Source organism: Microtus pennsylvanicus, chromosome 10 (assembly GCF_037038515.1).
Source record: "Microtus pennsylvanicus isolate mMicPen1 chromosome 10, mMicPen1.hap1, whole genome shotgun sequence".
In the NCBI taxonomy this organism is placed as follows: Eukaryota; Metazoa; Chordata; class Mammalia; order Rodentia; family Cricetidae; genus Microtus; species Microtus pennsylvanicus.
In genome coordinates this window covers 31,676,985-31,695,750 of record NC_134588.1, presented here as the reverse complement: position 1 = coordinate 31,695,750, position 18,766 = coordinate 31,676,985, and the positions used below count along the sequence as shown (strand labels likewise).

Below are 18,766 nucleotides of genomic sequence, written 5' to 3'. Positions count from 1 at the left end.
GTTTTTGTTTTACATTTTTTTTTTTTAGAAAACAAAATTTTGTTTTTTGTTTGTTTGTTTGAAGATAAGAACTCATGTGCCCAGGCTACCTTTGAACTTGCTGTGTGGCTAAGAGCTTCCTGCATCCACTTGGTGAGTGTTGGGACTAGGGTACCCTCACACTCAGTTACGCTGCACTGGAAACCACACAGGGTTCTGAGCCTGCTATGCAAGCATGCTACCAACTCAGCCACAGCAGCGGAAAAGCTTTCTCATGTTTGTATAACACAAATTCTAATTTTCGGAAGAGTTATGTGCACCCAGTAAAGCAAGGAGTAGAAACAATAAATTTTAGCAAGATCTGCATAAGCTGGACAGGATTAAAACAAAGCACTCAGTTTGCTCCACTTGGCTGCTCCGCCCTGCTCACTCAGACTCCAGGGACTCCTTGCTCTGGGAGATTTTTCTGTGATGTGCAGAGTCAGCAGCAGAGATTCCTCAGCACCTTAGGTCAGCCTTCACCTGCATGCAACCTGCCAGTGCAAGCACGGGGCCTGGTGGCGGTGTGGGGGAAGTTGGGGTGGGGAATACTAGGGTGGGGGGTAGGGGTGGGGGATATTAGGGTGGGGGGTGGGGAATGTTTGGGTGGGGGTGTGGGGGATATTGGGGGTGGATGTAAGGAATGTTGGGGGTGGAGGTGTAGGATATGTTGGGGTGGGGGTGTGGGGGATGTTGGGGTGGGGGTATAGGGGACGTTGGTGTGGGGTGTGGGGATATTGGAGTGTAGGGGATGTTGGAGTTGGGGTGTAGGGAATGTTGGGGTATGAGGATGTTGGGGTGGGGTGTGGGGAATATTGGGGGTGGATGTAAGGAATGTTGGGGTGGGGTGTAGGAGATGTTAGGGTGTGGGTGTGGGGGATGTTGGGGTGGGGGTGGGAGGAGTGTTGCAATGGGGGGAGGACCTCCCACTGGGAAGGAGGTCACTACTACCTCTTGTGATCTGATGGCCCTGATTGATTGAGACCTGTTGGAGGGACCATAGAGGGTAAGGCTGAGGAATGACAGATAAGGCATTCACACAGGTCCCGCTGCCCCAAGATCTGTAGGTGCTTTGTAAACAAGCAGGTAAATTACGCACTGGGGACTCATCCTCCACCACAGAGATGCAGCCTCCTCTGAGGGGGACAGGGACAGAGGTTACATGGCTGGTGTCTCAATGGCCAGGGCAGCCCGAGTCGTCTTTTAAGTCAAACTCAGCAGAGGAATGCAGACAAAAAAGTACTAATCTAAGAAGAGTGAACGGAGGAAGCCTCTAGAAAAGACCAGAATTCCCACTCTACTCCTCAGCTACTTCTGGGGCACTTGTGGTAAAACAGGTGTCGTCAGAGATGGCCTTGGTGCTCACTGGCAGGGTTCTGGACCAGCAGGGCATGCACAGGGCCCCGGGTTCACTTCTAGTGCACAAGGAAAAAGAAATGAAAGCAAACATGTCTTCCTGCTCAGCTTCTCTGCACCAAGTACTGTGAGGAGCCACCATGCTTACATGGGTAGCAGTTCCTCATGGGTAAAATGAAGTCAAATGGTCAAACACGTGGGTCCTGGGCACGACGTAAGGATTAGAAGAGACAAATAGGAACAGTCATTGCCTGAGAGAGGTGGCCTAGGCTTTATCTATAACAAATTCCTGCAGTGTAAATGGTGAATTTTCTTTAAAAAAAAAAAAACCCAAAAACTGTTAAAAACAAATGAAGGAGATAGCTAGAGTCTCCCTTGAGAACGGGACTCTGATTTATTTATTACTCTATTGTGCTAACAAAGGTCATTTATTTTTTTCCTTTTTTTTCTATTTTTTTAAAGCAAGGAACTAGTTATGCTGCCCTGGCTGGCCTAGAACTCCCTCTGTTGACCAGGCTGGCCTTGAACTCACCTGCCTCTGCCTCTAGAAGCCACATCTTCTAGAACAATCTTGGCTGCACTGTGGAAATCTTCAAGTTCTTCACACACACGCACACACACAAGTCCATGCACACACATAAACACACACATGCACTCCCTTGCAAGCACACACACAGTGCTGAGTACTGAAAACTCTTGCCTCCTCAGATGAGGTATAAGCTTTGTCCCACGCTCTTAGAACTTATAACTAGTGATACCATCTGTCTTAACTTAGTCCACGAGCAGAGATAATGGCAAGGGATACGGAAAACCTCTTTAGAATGGAAACATGGAAGTTCCCGCTTTCAAGGGCTGTCCTGAAGGAGTTTACTTCAGGGGAAAAGACATGCCATCAGCTTTCGTCAGGACTGTAATACCAAGATCGGTGGCGGCAATGACATTCATCTGAATGCAATCCCAGCGGAGCCATTGCGACTATTGCTAACGGCAGCTGCCATCCCTGGAGCCCGAACCCTATTCCTAGGCTTTGGTAAACCTTGATGCCATTGTGTGAGCCATGAACCCATATCACAGTCAGGCCCAGAACAGGACAACAAATAAAAATCTAAATTTAATTTCTCTCCCGTCACCGGCACCCATACTACGGCCTATGTAGAGTGGAGGATCTGAGGTGGTACTCCCAAAGTATCGCTGCCACCTCCTCTCCGGTGACCCTTGCAGTGACCCCACACTGTGGATGGAGTTTTGAGCAACAAAGAAGGCCTGTTAGCCTAAGGTGACTCAGAAAGAGAAGGGGCAGGAGTCAAAGCTCAGGTCATGGACTCCTCCTGGTCTTATACAAGTTCAGACTAATGTCCTGGCCTGGATTTCCTTTGCCCCTGCCTTCCAGGGAAGCACAAGCGAGAGGGTAAATAGGAGTAAGATGGAGACTGCAGGTAACCCAGTATGCCCAGCGGCAAGCTCCCTTGTCTGCTGGGAGGGTTTGGAAGAAGCCAGAGTCACTTGCCTTGCTCCTGCGGGCAAACGGACTTGGGGATGGAAGCAGCGACCCTTTCCTCATGTCTCTGCCTCTCCAGATCACAGCCCTGTGACTGAGAAAACAGGGCCACACAGTCTCTTTATCTGCCCCAGATTGTTCTACACGGTCCACAGACCTACCCCCACCCCCGCCCGAAGGAGGACAGCAAACGTAGAGGATTCAGGACTTCTGGGAACTGCAGGGTGTGGGTCAGGCTGGACCTCTGGGGGCAAGGGAAAGAGGGATGGCTTCTCAGAAGCAAACACCCTCAGAAGGGGTAGGGCATGGGGAAAGAATAGGTGTCTTTTCTCTAGACCTTGCATCTACTATACACCTATTAACATGTAAAAAGCCCATAATTTAGAAAAATCTTTGGTTCCCCCCACACACAAATAAAATTAAAATATCATAAAACTTCACCTGGCCACAATCTTTACTAGGGCCCTAGACTTTGACCCCAAATCACAATCAAGAGTATGAACCCTAACTCTAGGGGAGGTCACTTAGAGAGATATTTAGGGAGTAGGGCTGTTCCCACGGGAAATCTCACTTTATAAGCATGCAGGGGTCACAGGCTACACTGGCCAAGAAGCCATCAGTTTTGAAGCAGAGGCGGCGATGTTTGAAGAGCCCCTTCAGGAGCAGGGAATATCTACAGACAGTGAGCGCCCCAGGTTTGGCTGAGAACAGATGCTGTACCTCTGACGGGTGCCTCCTGACCAGGGCCCTGCCTTTTCTCTTTACAAATCTACTCTGAAGTTAACTTCACAGACAAAAAAGGTAAAGGCAAGCCTTGGGAGCCTTCCAGTCCCCATGTGCTCTTTTAAGAAAAGCCCTTCTCGGCCTTGCCAAAAGCCCCTGCAATGATGGCTTCCCCAGACTTCTCCCCGAATGCTTGTTTAATGCTTTGTGATATGCACGCTAGGGACTTGCAGGAACCAAGTCTCTTTGCATAAATCACCATGCGCTCTAAAGGAGGCCCCGGTCCTGCTCTGAGGATTTAAAAAATACCCAGGGAGTAAAGAGTCTATGATGTCACATCTGTGCATTTTCCAACAGTTCCAGGCAGGATTAGGTTTGGGGAACGGCTAGATTACAAAGTGTCTCCCTCAATACTTCAACTTCAGCAGAATAAAGCGAGGAGACCTGTCAGGGAGGAGTCAGCTTCCCCGCTGCTGAGTCAACTCTGTCCACATCGTTGCACGTGTTCTAAGTCCTGCCGAGGCTCAGCGCAAAGCTCCAAATCAAATAAAAGGCCCTCAGGGCATAGTGCCGGGAGCCCATGAACTTTCTGGTAATTGCATGTCTACTTCAGAGGCAATGAGGGTAAACAGTAAGATCCTAAGCATATGGAGCAGGCCGTGAACTTTTGGGAAAGTTTATGGACTTATGACTGTCCCTGCAGATGCATCAGGTGACCGACAAGGGCTGTGCTTACCTAGGAATTGCCAGAAACACAGTAGCTTCGCTTACCAGGGTGCTTCTTGGGAACATCAGCATGAACTCCAGTTGAACGTAGCACTTCATACGAGTTTCCATGCAGTGTTTTCTGAGTCGTGGACCATAGGCACGAAGCCTTTGGAACCTCGATAGCTTTTCAATGCCACAGCAGCAATGTACTGTCAGGAGTCGTCTAAGCAAAGTGTGAGACCGAGACGTGGGTGGATTTCCTTTTCTATAAAGGTCAGATCATCCTTATAATGACCCCAAGCAAATAAGAGAAAAAGCCATTCCTCCTGACAGTGGGTCACAGAGTACCCAATCCCACTGCGGTACAGCGTGGGGTGTGTGTGTGTGTGTGTGTGTGTGTGTGTGTGAGGAGTGGGGGCGTTGTAGAGCCTGCTCACATCTGCAGAAGATTGGAAGGGAATGGTTGGCAGCCTGTGCACTCTGCAGTGAACAGGACAGTGGAAACATTTCTCTTTCCCATCCAAGAGCCTGGCAAGGCTGGCTGGGTTCGTCCCATCCGTTAGCTATCTACTGGAAACTGGCGGAAACACATGTGTGGACTGGTCTGGCAGTCTACCTGGGCCTTAGATCTCAGCCTAATGCACGCCCCAACTCTAATCTGTAAGCAAAGCTAGAGAAAAGGAGGCGACACATTTTCCTGGGCTCCCTAAAGAATTCAGAAACCTGCAGAGATAATAAGTAGCCTGTATTTCCCCCCAGAGAGATTCTGTATTCCCTCTGCCTCGCTCCTTTTCTGCGAGCAGCAGGCAGAGTTAGGCCAGGCTTTCCCCTCAGCCCTTCCTGGCAGTTTCCTTCTGCTTCCTCAGGTGTCTGGCCCAGGCAGTAGGTGGCAAAGGTCAGAGAACAGGTTCCCTACTTGCCAGGTCCCTGCAATGGGGGTTCTGGGACCAGATGTGGGTAGCAGTGACTTACGACATGGGACTGGGGCCGTGTGGACTCTCTTTCCTAACTGCTCATCTTTTGCCCAATCTGCTCATCACATGCATCACTTAGGCAACCGCGTCGGCAGCCCACGCACGCCAGCCCAAATGCTTGCTAGTGAATTTGGTTATTAGTCATGGAAGTCATTGCTTCATGTAACTGAAAAAGCCCAGCTCAGCAAACCCTCACTGCAGACACAGCTGGATCCAGAAACAGAACTAAAGTCACTGGGCCCCTGGGCTTTCCCCATCTCATGACCATCTTACAGTTCAGGCTGCTGATCTGGAACGGGCCATCACAGCAGACTTACATCACTGAGGATAAGGAAGAAAGTGGACAGACCACGACAAGGGGGGAGGGGCAGAAAAGGAAAAGATGTTAAATACAGAAATTGAGCTTTAAAAGAAGAGTTAGAGGGACTGGAGAGATGACTCAGTGTTTAAGAGCACTGGCTGCTCTTCCAGAGGTCCTGAGTTCAATTCCCAGCAACTACACAATGGCTCATAACCATCTAGAGTGGGATATAATGCCCTCTTCTGGCAGAAAGGTATACATGCAAATAGGATACTTATATACATAAAAATAAATAAATAAATAAATAAATAAATAAATAAATAAATAAACCTTAGGGGAAAAAAAAGAAGAGTTAGAAAATATTTGTGGTGGAGGATTCTCCTCTTTCAGGCACCCTGTCCACACATTCCCTGTCGCAAGGGGGGACATATAATACTATGCAGAATCGGGCTCATTGGAACAGACATTTACCATCTACTTCCTTAGGACCCCAAAGACATTGGAAAGCTGCTAGCAATCATTTATGAACCCGCCCTCCTGTGGATCAATTGCCTTGTATGACGTTCATGCTTCCAAGGCATTCATGTGTTGTTTTCATGTTGGCTTTTGAAGATACAGTGGTAGGCTGTCACATAAAATTTCCACCACGTCAGGTTGGACCATCAAGGTAAGCAAAAGAGATGTGCATGCCATTCGATCTTTATGGCTCCATGGTCTGCATGACACTCAAGCCTTTACATCTCTGCGGTTTGCTAGTCAGTCCTGCCTGGCAGGAGTCTTTGCCACAGGACCTAGAAAGGTGATATCACTGAAATGTATTGGTCAATGTGCTATGTGTTATAGGACTTTTGTTAATGAATAAAGAAACTACTTTGGCCTGTATAGGGCAGAGTAGAGCTAGGTGGAAAAACCAAACTGAATGCTGGGAGAAAGAAGGCAGAGTCAGTGAGCCGCCATGTAGCCACTGCAGGAGACTGATGCACTAGAACCTTGCCAGAAAACAATAAGCCTCATGGTAAAATATAAAATAATAGTAATGGGTTAATTTAAGATACAAGAGCTAGTTAGCAATATGCTTACGCATTGGCCAAACAGTGTTTTAAATAATATAGTTTCTGTGTAAATATTTTGGGTCTGAGTGGTCAGGAATGCACGAACAATCTTCCGACTACAAAGGTCAAGAACATGTCTGTGTTTTTTCACAGGAAGAGAATGGGACTCAATGACTTCTGGAACATTCGATCCTCTGTATGCAGCAGCAGGATGCCAGCCCTGATGACACTGTAGCGTAGGAATGAGATTGTGAACCCGCATTCCTGACCCTCCTGTGTTATCATGCTGCGGTCTGAGAAGGGAGGAAGCTCGTGGTGATGGCTGGTGATTCCCAGCCTCTTGGTGGACCTACTGCACAAGCTTCCAGATCTTAGTGAGTCCTTTTTACTTTGGAGCTGGCCCAAGAGCGTTGACTGAATATTTGGCAGTTTATCTGTACTATATCTTGGGACACAGAACTCAATTTTGCCAGTATGGTGTTCAGTCTGTTGTCGAGATAAAGGACCTGAGAACTGAAGCCTTGGAAATTTCCCCTCTGGGGGAAAGAGATTTGTTAAAGCAATGGAACACTATTATGGAGGCAATGTGTGACTGAAGCCCCCGAGTGGCATAAAAGTTTTGCTGCTACTCAGACACCAGGGCAGTTCGAACTTGTCTTTGAGAGTTAGAAGCAGCAATGCAATTGGACTACAGGAGAGAAAAAGACTGATAACTCACCCTTCACAGAAATCTGTTCTTGATTGGGAACAGATTTAAGACAATTGTGATTTGACAAATTGTGTATTTACTGTTGATTTCCATACTAGAATTATGATATTGACCTGATAATGTTTGTAGCTGCTTTAGTTCACTATGAAGATGTTACTGATTAGAAAAAGGTTAGAGCTTGTCTGCAAAAAAAAAATCGACATGATGCCAATGAGTCCTTAGATTTGATATGTTTAATAAGACAAATTTGGATTTTGATGCAGCTAAAAACTGTCACAAAGACACCCTGGAGCAATTTAAAAAGCCTATCCAATCTTGGTCATCCTCCACTCCTTTATTAGGAGATATTGTGGCCATGGGAGCATGTATATTGCAAAGTATTATCTGTTTGTATATGATTATCTAGTTGTCTGTGAACTCTCTTGATGGAAAGTTGGCCCAGAGGTACATGGCACCTAGCTGTGCACCTTCCCTTAACCCTTTATTAACGGAGGCTGATAGTCAATGACGGGTAAGATCTTTTCCTCTCCAGGCAGCCTGCGACAGGACATACATGATGGAATGTACGTACTGATGATGGGTAAGCCTGGAAAGTGGAAGAAGAACACCTAAGCCCGTGCTGTCGCGGAAGCACAGGCTTTATTAAATAAATTAAAAAGGGAGGAATATGTGGGGCCCACAGAAGTGAGTCTGTTCCACCTTGACTAAAGGTCAGAGACTTCAAGCCTATTCTCCTGCCCCTCCAAGGATATAACAGGAGGTTTGACCCAGGGAGTGTGGCTGCCTACAGAATGCTTGGTCTAAGGTGTGGTCGTTGCATGTCCTGCCTATACATCAGAATGCTAAACTTAGGATACAGTTGCTTGATGTTTCAGGTATTGGAGCAGATAATTGTTCTGTTTGTTCTCTGTATCATGTTAGAGAAGCCTTTTGCCTTCTCCCCCTGACCCTTTTGAATGAAGGTATATAAACACATGGAAAATAAATGCAGGTGAGTTCAGTATTCACTGGATTGTCCTTCCAGTTCTATTCTGCGTCTCTGTTCATTTTCTATCATATCTCTGTTCCTCCTATCTAATATTTCTAATCTTTATGCCCTTACCCTGGAATGTGCAAACCCTGTATGCCTGGACCCAGACAACTAAGGTAGTATTTCGTCCCAACAGACAAGTCTTTTGTAGTCCATGAGGCTGGGACAAACAGGGCTATGTCCTGTCCTCTACAGCTGAGCAGAACCAGAGCTGGTACGTCTGTGTGAACGCCTCCTTTTTCCACAAGCTGCCCTATGAAGAGAGCCTTAATGCTACCTTTGTTCTAGTTTTTTCCACTTAGCACATAAATCTGGACAGCAGGATGAATGGAAAATGGCCCCAAACCAGCTCATTCACACATCCTTTTGGCATGTACAGCAAGCATTGGGGAACACGGTCATCCTTTCAAAGACTTGTGGTGTAAACGAGAAAATGCCCCTCTTTAGCTCAGACATTTGAATACCCAGTCCCTGGTGGTAGTATTGTTGGGGGAGGTTAAGGAGCCTTTGGAAGCCTGGGCCTTGCTGGAGGAAGTAAATCCCTGGGGGCTGACTTTGAGAGTATAGCCTTGCCTCACTCACAGTTCACTGTCCCTGCCGTGTGTTTGTGGTTGAAGATGTGATCCCTCAGCTTCCTGCCCTGCCTGCCTGCCATGCCTCCCCATTATAAACTCTCCCTCTGAAACCATTAAGCCCAAATAAACTCTTCATTTTTAAAGTTATCTTTGACCATGGCATTTCATCACAGCAATAGAAAAGTAACCAACATACAAAGGTTTTCTATTTGATAGGGACAGAACACATATTAAAACAAGTATCCTAGGGGCTGGAGAGATGGCTCAGTGTTAAGAGCACTGGCTGCTCTTCTAAAGGTCCTGAGTTCAATTCCCACATATGGTGGCTCACAACCATCTGTAAGGAGATCTGGTGCCCTCTTCTGGCCTGCAATCATACATGCAGGCAGACCACTGCATACAAAATAAATAAAAACAAACCCAAAAACAGTCTGGTGGTGATGACGTACACCTTTAATCCCAGCACTTGGGAGGTAGAGGTAGCCAGATGTCTGTGAGTTTAAGGCCAGTCTGGTCTACAGATACAGAGAAAGTTCCAGGCAGGCACCAACGCTACAGAGAAACCCTATCTTGAAAAAACAACAACAACAAAAAGACAAAACAAGTATCTTAACATTGCGATCTCTTTTGTACAGGATCAGGTATTGTTTCTTATGCCACATAAACATATTAAATTACTTGAAACTGACCACTAACCTCAACAGTGCTCAGTACAGTACAGCTCTTTCTGAACAATCTCCATTTCACCTTCACAGCTTTGGGTTGTCCCTGTTAGCAGGGCTTGGGGCATCAGCTCAGTGGTAGAGTGCTGACCCTGGGTTTGATCCCAGCACCAGGAAAAATAGTGAGAGGACAGAAAGTTGAAGTGGTGTGCCAAGCAGTCCAGGCTGCGTTAGCAAAGTACCATCACCTGAGCCACACGGCCCATGTCTACTTCATAGAGTTCAGGAGGCTGACATCCAGGATCGAGGTGCTGCTGCTTGGTGCCAGGTAAGAGATGCTCAGCTTCACAGAGCAGCTACAAGAGCACCCAGCAGGGAGAGAGCCCACTCTCAGCACTCTAACAAGAAGCCTAGGCTCACTTCCAAGGGCTACCCTGTCCTCATCTCACGATCTAATTGTCTGCAGAGAGTTTCTCCTTAATACCGTCACACAAGCCTAAGGTTTCTGCTTATGAACCAGGCCAGCGGGACACACAGCACTTAGTCTATTACAGTGGGCAAGGAAGCCTTGGCTGACATGGGACACACAGCACTTAGTCTATTACAGTGGGCAAAGAAGCCTTGGCTGACATGGGACACACAGCACTTAGTCTATTACAGTGGACACGGAAGCCTTGGCTGACATGGTAAAATATAAGAGCAGAACTATAGGAAATGAAGAAGCCAAGCACACAGCTCCTGGAAAGTACATGGAAGACAGAGGGACCAGTAAGTTCAAGACCCTAAGGCAGGGGGAATCCTGTGGCTGTCAAGTCACGTGAGCAGGAGAGGAAGGGGGAGGGCAGGGCATGTAGGGTCTCAGACACATCTATAATGACTGGCTTTGACTCTGCTTATAGAACCTTGCAGACAACACCTGTAGCCCAACACTTGGGAGGCTGAGACAGGGGGGAGTCATGTGTTTGAGGTCAGCCTGGGCTATGCAGAGAGATCGTTCTCAAAAATATAAACAAACAAACAAATAATAAAACTGGCAAACAAAAAGAACCATTGGAAAGAAGTGAAGAAACAAGACGACCTGGCTAAGTTTTGACAAACCCTGCTTCTGCTGCTCAGGGAAGACTCTAGGCAGGACTGGCAGGAAGGGGATCACAGGGTCCAGCAATCCCACCACAGAGTGCGCATTTGTAAGAAATGAATTAGTATGTGCACTAGTCGAGACACCACAATGAGTCGGAAGATAAAGAAATTGTTTTCCATATGCAGTGGAATCTGACTGGGCTCAAAACTGAAGGCAATCAGCCAGGTGAGTGACACATGTCTTTAATTCCAACATTCAGGAGGCAAAGGCAGGCAGGTCTCTGTGATCTCAGGTCCCAGAAAATAGCAGATCTCTCTTTTCTTTTTTCTAAAATAATTTATTTAACTTTATTATATGTGCATTGGTGTGAAGGTGTCAGACCCCCAGGAACTGGAGTTACAGACACTTGTGAGCTGCCATGTGGGTGCTGGGAATTGAACCTGGGTCCTCTGGAAGAGCAGGCACTGCTCTTAACCACTGAGCCATCTCTCCAGCTCCTCCCTCTTCTTTATTGAGATGAAGTGTCATGTAGCCTACACTGGCCTTCAACTTACTATATTCACAATATAGCCAAGAATGGCTTTGAGTATACTTCCTTTCTTTTCTGAGCTTCATGGACACGAGTATTTTACCTGCAACGCATGTATGTGCACATGTATGCAGTGCCTGTGGAAGACAGAAGAGGTGGTCAGATCCCCTGGAACTGGAGCTAGAGATAACTGTGAGCTGTCATGTGGGTGATGAGGACCAATTAGACTAATCAACTCAGAATCTCTGCGTCAGTCAGGATTCAGGTGTTGGAAGTCTTAAAAAGGCACCAGGTCACTTGACCCCTTAATGAATCATTATTCTCAATTTTTAAAAAAATATTTATTTATTATGTATACAATATTCTGTCTGCGTGTATGCCTACAGGCCAGAAGAGGGCACCAGACCCCATTACAGATGGTTGTGAGCCACCATGTGGTTGCTGGGAATTGAACTCAGGACCTTTGGAAGAGCAGACAATGCTCTTAACTTCTGAGCCATCTCTCCAGCCCCCCCCCCCCGCACCCCCATTTTTCTCAATTTTAAGGCAGAGACAGTAACAGCACCTGCAAGTTTTGAATGGGAATGCCCCATAGGCTCATACGATTGGATGGCTTAGTCTTCAAGGAGTGGAGCTGTTTGAGGGAGTTGAGGTGTGGCCTTGTTGGAGGATGTGTGCCACTAGGGGTGGGCTTTGATGTTTCAAAGGCCAGTGTCTCTCCCTCTCGGCCTGCAGATCAGGATGTAGAGCTTTCAACCACTGCTCCGGATCCATGCCTGTCTGCTTGCTGCCATGACAACAGTAGACTAACTCTCTAACTGTAAGTGAACCCCAATTAAATGCTTTCTTTTGTAAGACTGCCTTGGTCATGGTGTCTCTTCTCACTAAGGCAGTACCTAACTGACATGACTGTCATAAGGATTAACCGGGTTAACCTAGGCTGTCACTTACTAGTGATATAAATGAATAAGTAATGTTTAATGAGACATTGCTGTCATTGTTTTATACTGTAGACCATGGAGGCTTTTTCCCAAGATCCCTCCTGGAAGCCCGAAATCATGGATAATATCAAACCCTGCACATATACAGACATTACATATATAATAAGTGTATTTTCATTAGCACACATACCTGTGCTAAAGTAACTTATAACGTAGGCACATTAAGAGATTAATAGCAGTAACTAATAGTAAAATGTGACAGTGTTAGCAGTATACTGTACAAGAGTCAAGGCAAATACCAACCCTGCCGGAGAGAGGTTGCCTACCTGTACCTGGAACTGCAGTGGGGGACTTGATATGTAATGACGCTGTGGGCCACTTGAGGGTCACCAGGACATCCTTCCTCTGCTGGTCAGACGCTGCCAAGTAATCTCACCATGCTTCATTTTTCTTTCTTGGAGGGGAAAAAAAGATCAGAAGGCTGGAGAGATGGCTTAGCGGTTAAAAACACTGGCTGCTCTTCCATAAGACCCGGGTTTGATTCTTAGCACCCACATGAGAGTCCAGCTCTAGGGTCCGATGCCCTCTTCTGGTCTCCACAGACACCAGGCAAGCATGTAGTACACAGACACACATGCAAGTGAATCAACCATACATATTTAAAAAGTCACCATGTGACCCCCTTTGGGTCCCCACTGGACATTCATGGGGTCTATCTTTGTGTCCTCTGCACCCGTTCTTCTACCCAGGCACCGCTTCTCGTTGCTCCCCAGCCTTCCGTGAGCCATGCACTGACCGTTGCTTTGTTTCAGTAACATTAGGGTCAAGAATGAGCGCCTGAGGATGCAGCAGAAGTTGATGGCCACGGGCCTCTGGAGGCCACACCCCTGCATATTTATTGACCTGGCAGGCAGCAGAATGAGCCTGTTTTGCTTGATGTGCAAAACTTTACTCTCAGGCCAATTTTCTGGTGCCCCCAAATGACATATTACAAAATGAAATAGAAGTATCAACAACGGTACTTTATTCCTGGAATACATCTTCCAAGAGCTCCCAGATGTGAGCCCCACTGACCTTTCCTAGCCTGAGCCCAAGCTGTCACCAATGTTAAATTACTTTCTAAATCAGAGGTAAACTTTCCGTCATAAAATACCATTCACAGCCACATCAATCCAGTCTGAGATCTGCATCGCTCTCTCGACCCAGACACCTAGATACTCACAATTCACAGATCGACCAGCTTTGTGCTATCAATATGCCTCACCCAGTGGGATATTCCACTAATAGATTACCGGAGCTGCTGCCCACCACACTGATGTATAAGAGCAATACGTTAGGAAGGCCCCCACTCACCTGGATGACGGATCGTGGCAATGGTCCTCTCAGGAAAGCGTGCTGGTGATATATGGCCCACAGGGCACCAGCTGGGCAAGAACTAGTTCAAAGTGGGTTCAGTTTCACTTGAAAAGACAGAGACGCAACCTGGGTCCCACCAGGACCCACCACGCCCCATGTTTACAGGCAAGAAAGCAGCTGCACTCAGACACCCCCGCCTGAGGCGTGATCGTTCATGACTCCCTTATGTCCTGGAGCTTGAATCAAAGCAGGCACACGGATGCTTTTACTTTGTGGACATGTGATACTTGTTATAATAACAGTACTAAAGGGAATCACACAAGGATCTCATTTTGGAAAATGATAACTGTCCCTAGTTTCTTTCCTGTGATGAGATTCCCTGACCAAAGCAACTTAAAGGAGACGGCTTATTGGGCAACCGTTAGGCTATGGTCCATCAGTGTGGATCAGCCAGGCAGCAGGGATGGGAAGCAGCTGCTCATTCCCAGTCAAGAGCAGGGGACAATGAGTTAACACACAACTTAGTGCTCAGTTCATTTTCTCCATCGTACATGGTTCAGAATCCTTGGTCAGGGACTAGTGCCACCTCAACTAACGTAGTCAGAACAACCCCACCCAGACAGTGCCTTAGCGAGACTCCCTTCCCAGGTGACTCTGGATGTGTCCTCTTGATAATTAAACTAACCATCACATTACAACACCGAGCAGACTGGGCAACCCTAGTATACACACCAAAAGGTATATGAAGATATTGTGAACACTATGGAATTCATGTCTTTATATCAGTTTTTGTGGAGCCCAGTGTTGGAAGATCTACTTTTAAACACGCTATGCTTCAAGGACCGTGATCCTCGTACACTAGCATCTGCCTGTACCAGGTGTAGTCTGGCTTATTTGTTTGTTTATTTGTTTGTTTGAGACAGGTCTCGCTGTCTGTCTTGGAATTCACTCTCTAGATCAGGCTGGCCTCGATCTCAGAGATCTGCCTGCCTCTGCCTCGAAGTGCTGGGCTAAAGGCATGCACTACCACGCCCACCATGACCTTGTCTATATAACAAGGTTTTGCAGCAGATAAGGAAGAGCAGCTAACATTTGCTTCTCATCCACTACTGGCCAAGAGCATCCTTCCGTCCTCCCACATAGTGACCATAGACACAGTCCATGACGCAGTGGGCCTTTCCTTCTGCAGATGAGGAACCGGGGACGAGGCAGCTAACTCCTAAAGGTCGTGTAATTCCTTAGCAGCCGGCAAGACAGCTTCCAAATGTGCAAAAAGCCTGCACAACTTCAAAGCACTTGTTCAACAGGGAAGTAAAGCTGTTCCATCCTCAACCAACTCGAGAGGGCGGAACAGTGTTGAAGGAGAAGACAGGAACAGGTTAGAGGTTGTAGCTCAGTGACAGAGCACCTGGGTCCAGTCTTGGGCTTCAGAAGTGAAGTGAGAAACGAGGCACAGTAACCATGAGAATTTTAGCATTTGTTGACTGTTTCCTACTTATTTGATTTGTAAAATAGAATAGGTATTAGCCAGGCAGAGCTATTGTGACATTTTTGAATCAGGAGTAAAGTAAAATAATTCAATAAAAGAAATCTTGGACGAGGAGGCGATTGTGAAACTCCCAAGATTTATTAAAGGCACTGTCTTTATAACACTTTCAGTGCACATGATTCTAACAGCATCCACTTAAATACAGTATCACAAATTACTCAGCATAAATATAAATAAGCTTACAAGCATACCAGAAACATTTCTGAGGACAGACATGAGTTTGGAAAATAGACGCTATCTGGGTTTGGGGGGCACCGTGACCCCAGCACCCAGGAGGTGAAGGCCGCACTGGGCTACCCAGCAGGACCATGTCTCAAAGACAGAAAAAAACTGAGGGAGAAGGGACAGAGAAACTAAAGACTAACTGCTGCGCAGCAAGGTGAAATCTCCATCTAATTCAGTGAGTTCAAGAAGCACAACCTTCAGGACAGATGCTTCTGTGTACTTCAGTGTATCAAACAGGAGCAGAAGTGCTGCTTGCCAGAACACAGACTGATCTGCAGTGAACCTCACAAGCCACCAAAATAACAAAAGGAAAATGGAAACAAAGCCTCGGCGTTGCCACACTTGAGACAGGAGCAGTCCACTCAGGGTGGCCCGTGACTGCACCGCACCGCTTCAAAGCCCCAGAAGCATGGGTGTCACGGCTCGGCCAACCACCCCAGGCTGCTCTACAGTCTCTCCCCTAGAGAAAACGATGGGTGAACTCAAGCCAGCTTCACCCAGTGACCTCAAGTGAAACAAGAGAAAGGGTCAGGCTACGACTCCGGAGAATTTCCCTCCAGAACCTGCTTAGCCACCCAGGCAAAGATACTACGTCTGTCCTCAGAAATGTTTCGGGTATGCTTGTAAGCTTATTTATATTTACGCTGAATAATTTGTGATACTGTACTTAAGTGGATGCTGTTAGAATCGTGTGCACTGAAAGTGTTATAAAGACAGTGCCTTCTCAAGTTACACACATCCTTGAGGCCAAAAATGGTAAACTATTCCTTAAGTTAAACCCTAAAGTAGGATATTATCTTTATTACTTGATTGTAGATGAAGGGTCTTTTAAAGTTATGAAATATAATAAGGATCTTCCGTTTTCATCAAACAGCACGTAAACTAGTTACCCTTTAGCAAAACAAGTGTTACAAAAAAGGGCCAGCCTCTGATTCCCCAAGTGACGCTACCTCAAAATTTTATGAATATAGTTCCCATTACAGAACAAAGCTAACACAGTAAATTATGATCCGGGTGACCTTTAGGTATTACAGTTTGAAAAGAAACAAATTACACATTTACTACTGACGGCAAACAGGTAAGCACTCAGCAGAGTTGGAGCAAGCTGCCTTAGCTAAACTTGTGCTGAGAATTTCATCACCACCCTAATCCTTTCTGCTGCATTTGGGGGAGAGAACGTACAGGCCCAAAGTTACCACCTGCTCAGATGTCCACGCATGAGAAAGTACCCATCTACGAACAGGCTGATGCACCAGGTAGAGAGAGACAGTACAGCAGCGCTCAAGGTAAACATTCAGAATTCAAGGCAATGAGGAACTGGAGACATAATCACTCACGGGGCTCTGAGACCCTAATTTCATTTGGCTGTCAATGTTTCAACATGGTAAACTCCTTGTCTGAAAATCGTCTGCTTAGGAAATTCTGAGCCACACTGAGGCATTTGAAACCAGGACTCCATCTGTTGTTATGATCACAGATAATATCACCCGATATGAGACTCCGCATAGACACGAACTCTAAACATTTATACACATGTTCTCCTGTGTGAGGAAAAGCATCACCAAGTCCTTTTTGGTCATGGACAGTCACCAGGTGCCTGTGCAGTGGTTTCACACCCACTGAATCCTATTGGGGATGCAGGCCTGTGAGGACACTGCTGGGGACGTGTCTCTGTGGGGTTCACCAGCACATGCTGGCACGGCTGCGCTGCAGTCAGCCCCGCCTGACTCACACTGCTCTCCCTTGCTTTGCTGATTACGAGATTCCTCGGGTTTCAACAAACCAGGTCTTTCTCCACGTTCAAAACAGAAGAGGAGTGATTTAGCTAGGGATTCTAGTTTCCCACAGCTGCCAGCAGAGGCAGAGGGCCCAATGACGTCACTGTGGAGCTTGGGAGCCAGGGTGCAGAGCGTTTCAGTACAGTTTCTGAGACAGTGCAGGTCACTGGGGCACCCTGTGCAAGAGAGAAAGGGAAAAGTGGGTTACCCATTCCAGGTGCCAGCAGGCTATCACATGACTCTAGGGATCTCTTAGCAAAAGGACCCTACATGACAGCCCAAACCACTGAGGGTTGTCCCGCTGAAGTGCCCTTGGACAGGCTTTCTTGTCTAAGTACAGGCTTCCCTGACTGTGCAGGCGAAGTGTTGACTTGTGTTGTGCGGAGCTCAACAGCCCAGTTCCTGCACTGGTAACTAATCTCACTGGGGCAGTGTGCAGTGAGCTTTAGTCATAGCTCAGGCTGCGAGAGAGGGGGAGACATGTTGGGGTCCCCGGATAGCACAGTCCCAGTCCAGATTCCACTTGGGGTACATACCTCTCAGTGCAGATGTAATGATCTCAACGGTTTTCTCCAAGCAACATTTTAACTTCAAGAACTCTGATGCGAGAGTTACCATCCTGGAACCTTGTTGCCTAGAACCTTCTTGTACTTGAGTTCTGAAGTTTTTCTGCATAAACAAAACCAATATTTAAAATATAGATACAATTTTAAATTTACGGCAGTAAATTTAGTAAAATGATTTTAATTGCCCAGAAATTTATCATTAGATTATGCTATGTCCAATGAAACTACATCAATAACAAATTACACTGAAAATGCTTAATTTCCTCCCTAGTGCATAAACTTTTCTACAAGCAAGATCAAAATACAAAATGAACAATGACCACTTTCAAAAGCAATAAGAATTTAATTTTAATTCAATTTAAATTTCAGCCCTAGCATCCTGGCGCGTAGGGACAGAATGAAGCAACAGTGCCGTGGGATCCAGAAAAGGCTGATATCTAACTTCAAAGAATCCAGTTCCACAGTATTTACTTGAAATATTCGCTTTACTTAAACACTTTGGCCATGGGCATTACTCTCTTTTCAGTACAGTGATTCTACACTCCATCTGTCTTTGTCTATAGAGTGAGATCGCGACATGAGCCTACTTGAATTCAACCCCATCGGACACCATGGGAGCACACTAACTATTAATGTGGTTCTTAGCCTATGACGACCACACTCTAGCAAACGCTGGCAGCCCTGTGCAGTAACTATCAAACAGCTGATGCGTTAGGAAGCTCCTGTGCCGTCATGTACCTACTACCAACACCAGTGCATTAAGGCTGCTGGAAGGAAAACTAGAAAACAAGTATGCTTAGTTAGCACGCACAGCATAGCCGTCTCCAGCTAAAGATGCAGAGGAAATCAAGATCTACAGCCGAGCCTACCGCGATGAGAAACATAAACGACCGAAGCCCCTCTTACTAGTCTCCATTCAGCAAAGGTGTTCCCAAGAGACTTGACCAGTTCTACGGCATTAGCCTTCATCTGCTCGGCGACCTATAGAAAATGTTAAAATACTTTGTTATACAAATAATCATCTCCAAACTATCATTTTTAGACCTGTGTGAGACCAGATGGAAAAGTTCTAGTCTAGAATGCAGAAGAGATGGAAGTTCTATCTCTGAGGTAAGCAGAGACCGGGTTGAGAGTA

The 18,766-nt window shown here is 46.5% G+C and overlaps 1 protein-coding gene across 1 annotated transcript in view; it reads right to left on the bottom strand.

Annotated features, from left to right (window-relative positions):
- Positions 1-15,125: 15,125 nt before the first annotated feature.
- The window catches only part of Kif14 (kinesin family member 14), a 74,431-nt gene continuing 70,790 nt past the window's right edge, over positions 15,126-18,766 (bottom strand). Inside the window, exons 28-30 of the mRNA XM_075988109.1 lie at positions 18,538-18,612; positions 17,602-17,734; positions 15,126-17,241 (exon numbers count right to left, since the gene is read on the bottom strand). Of these exons, the coding sequence (XP_075844224.1) occupies positions 16,898-17,241; positions 17,602-17,734; positions 18,538-18,612 (552 nt within the window). The 3' untranslated portion in view covers positions 15,126-16,897. The remainder of the gene's footprint in view (positions 17,242-17,601; positions 17,735-18,537; positions 18,613-18,766) is intronic.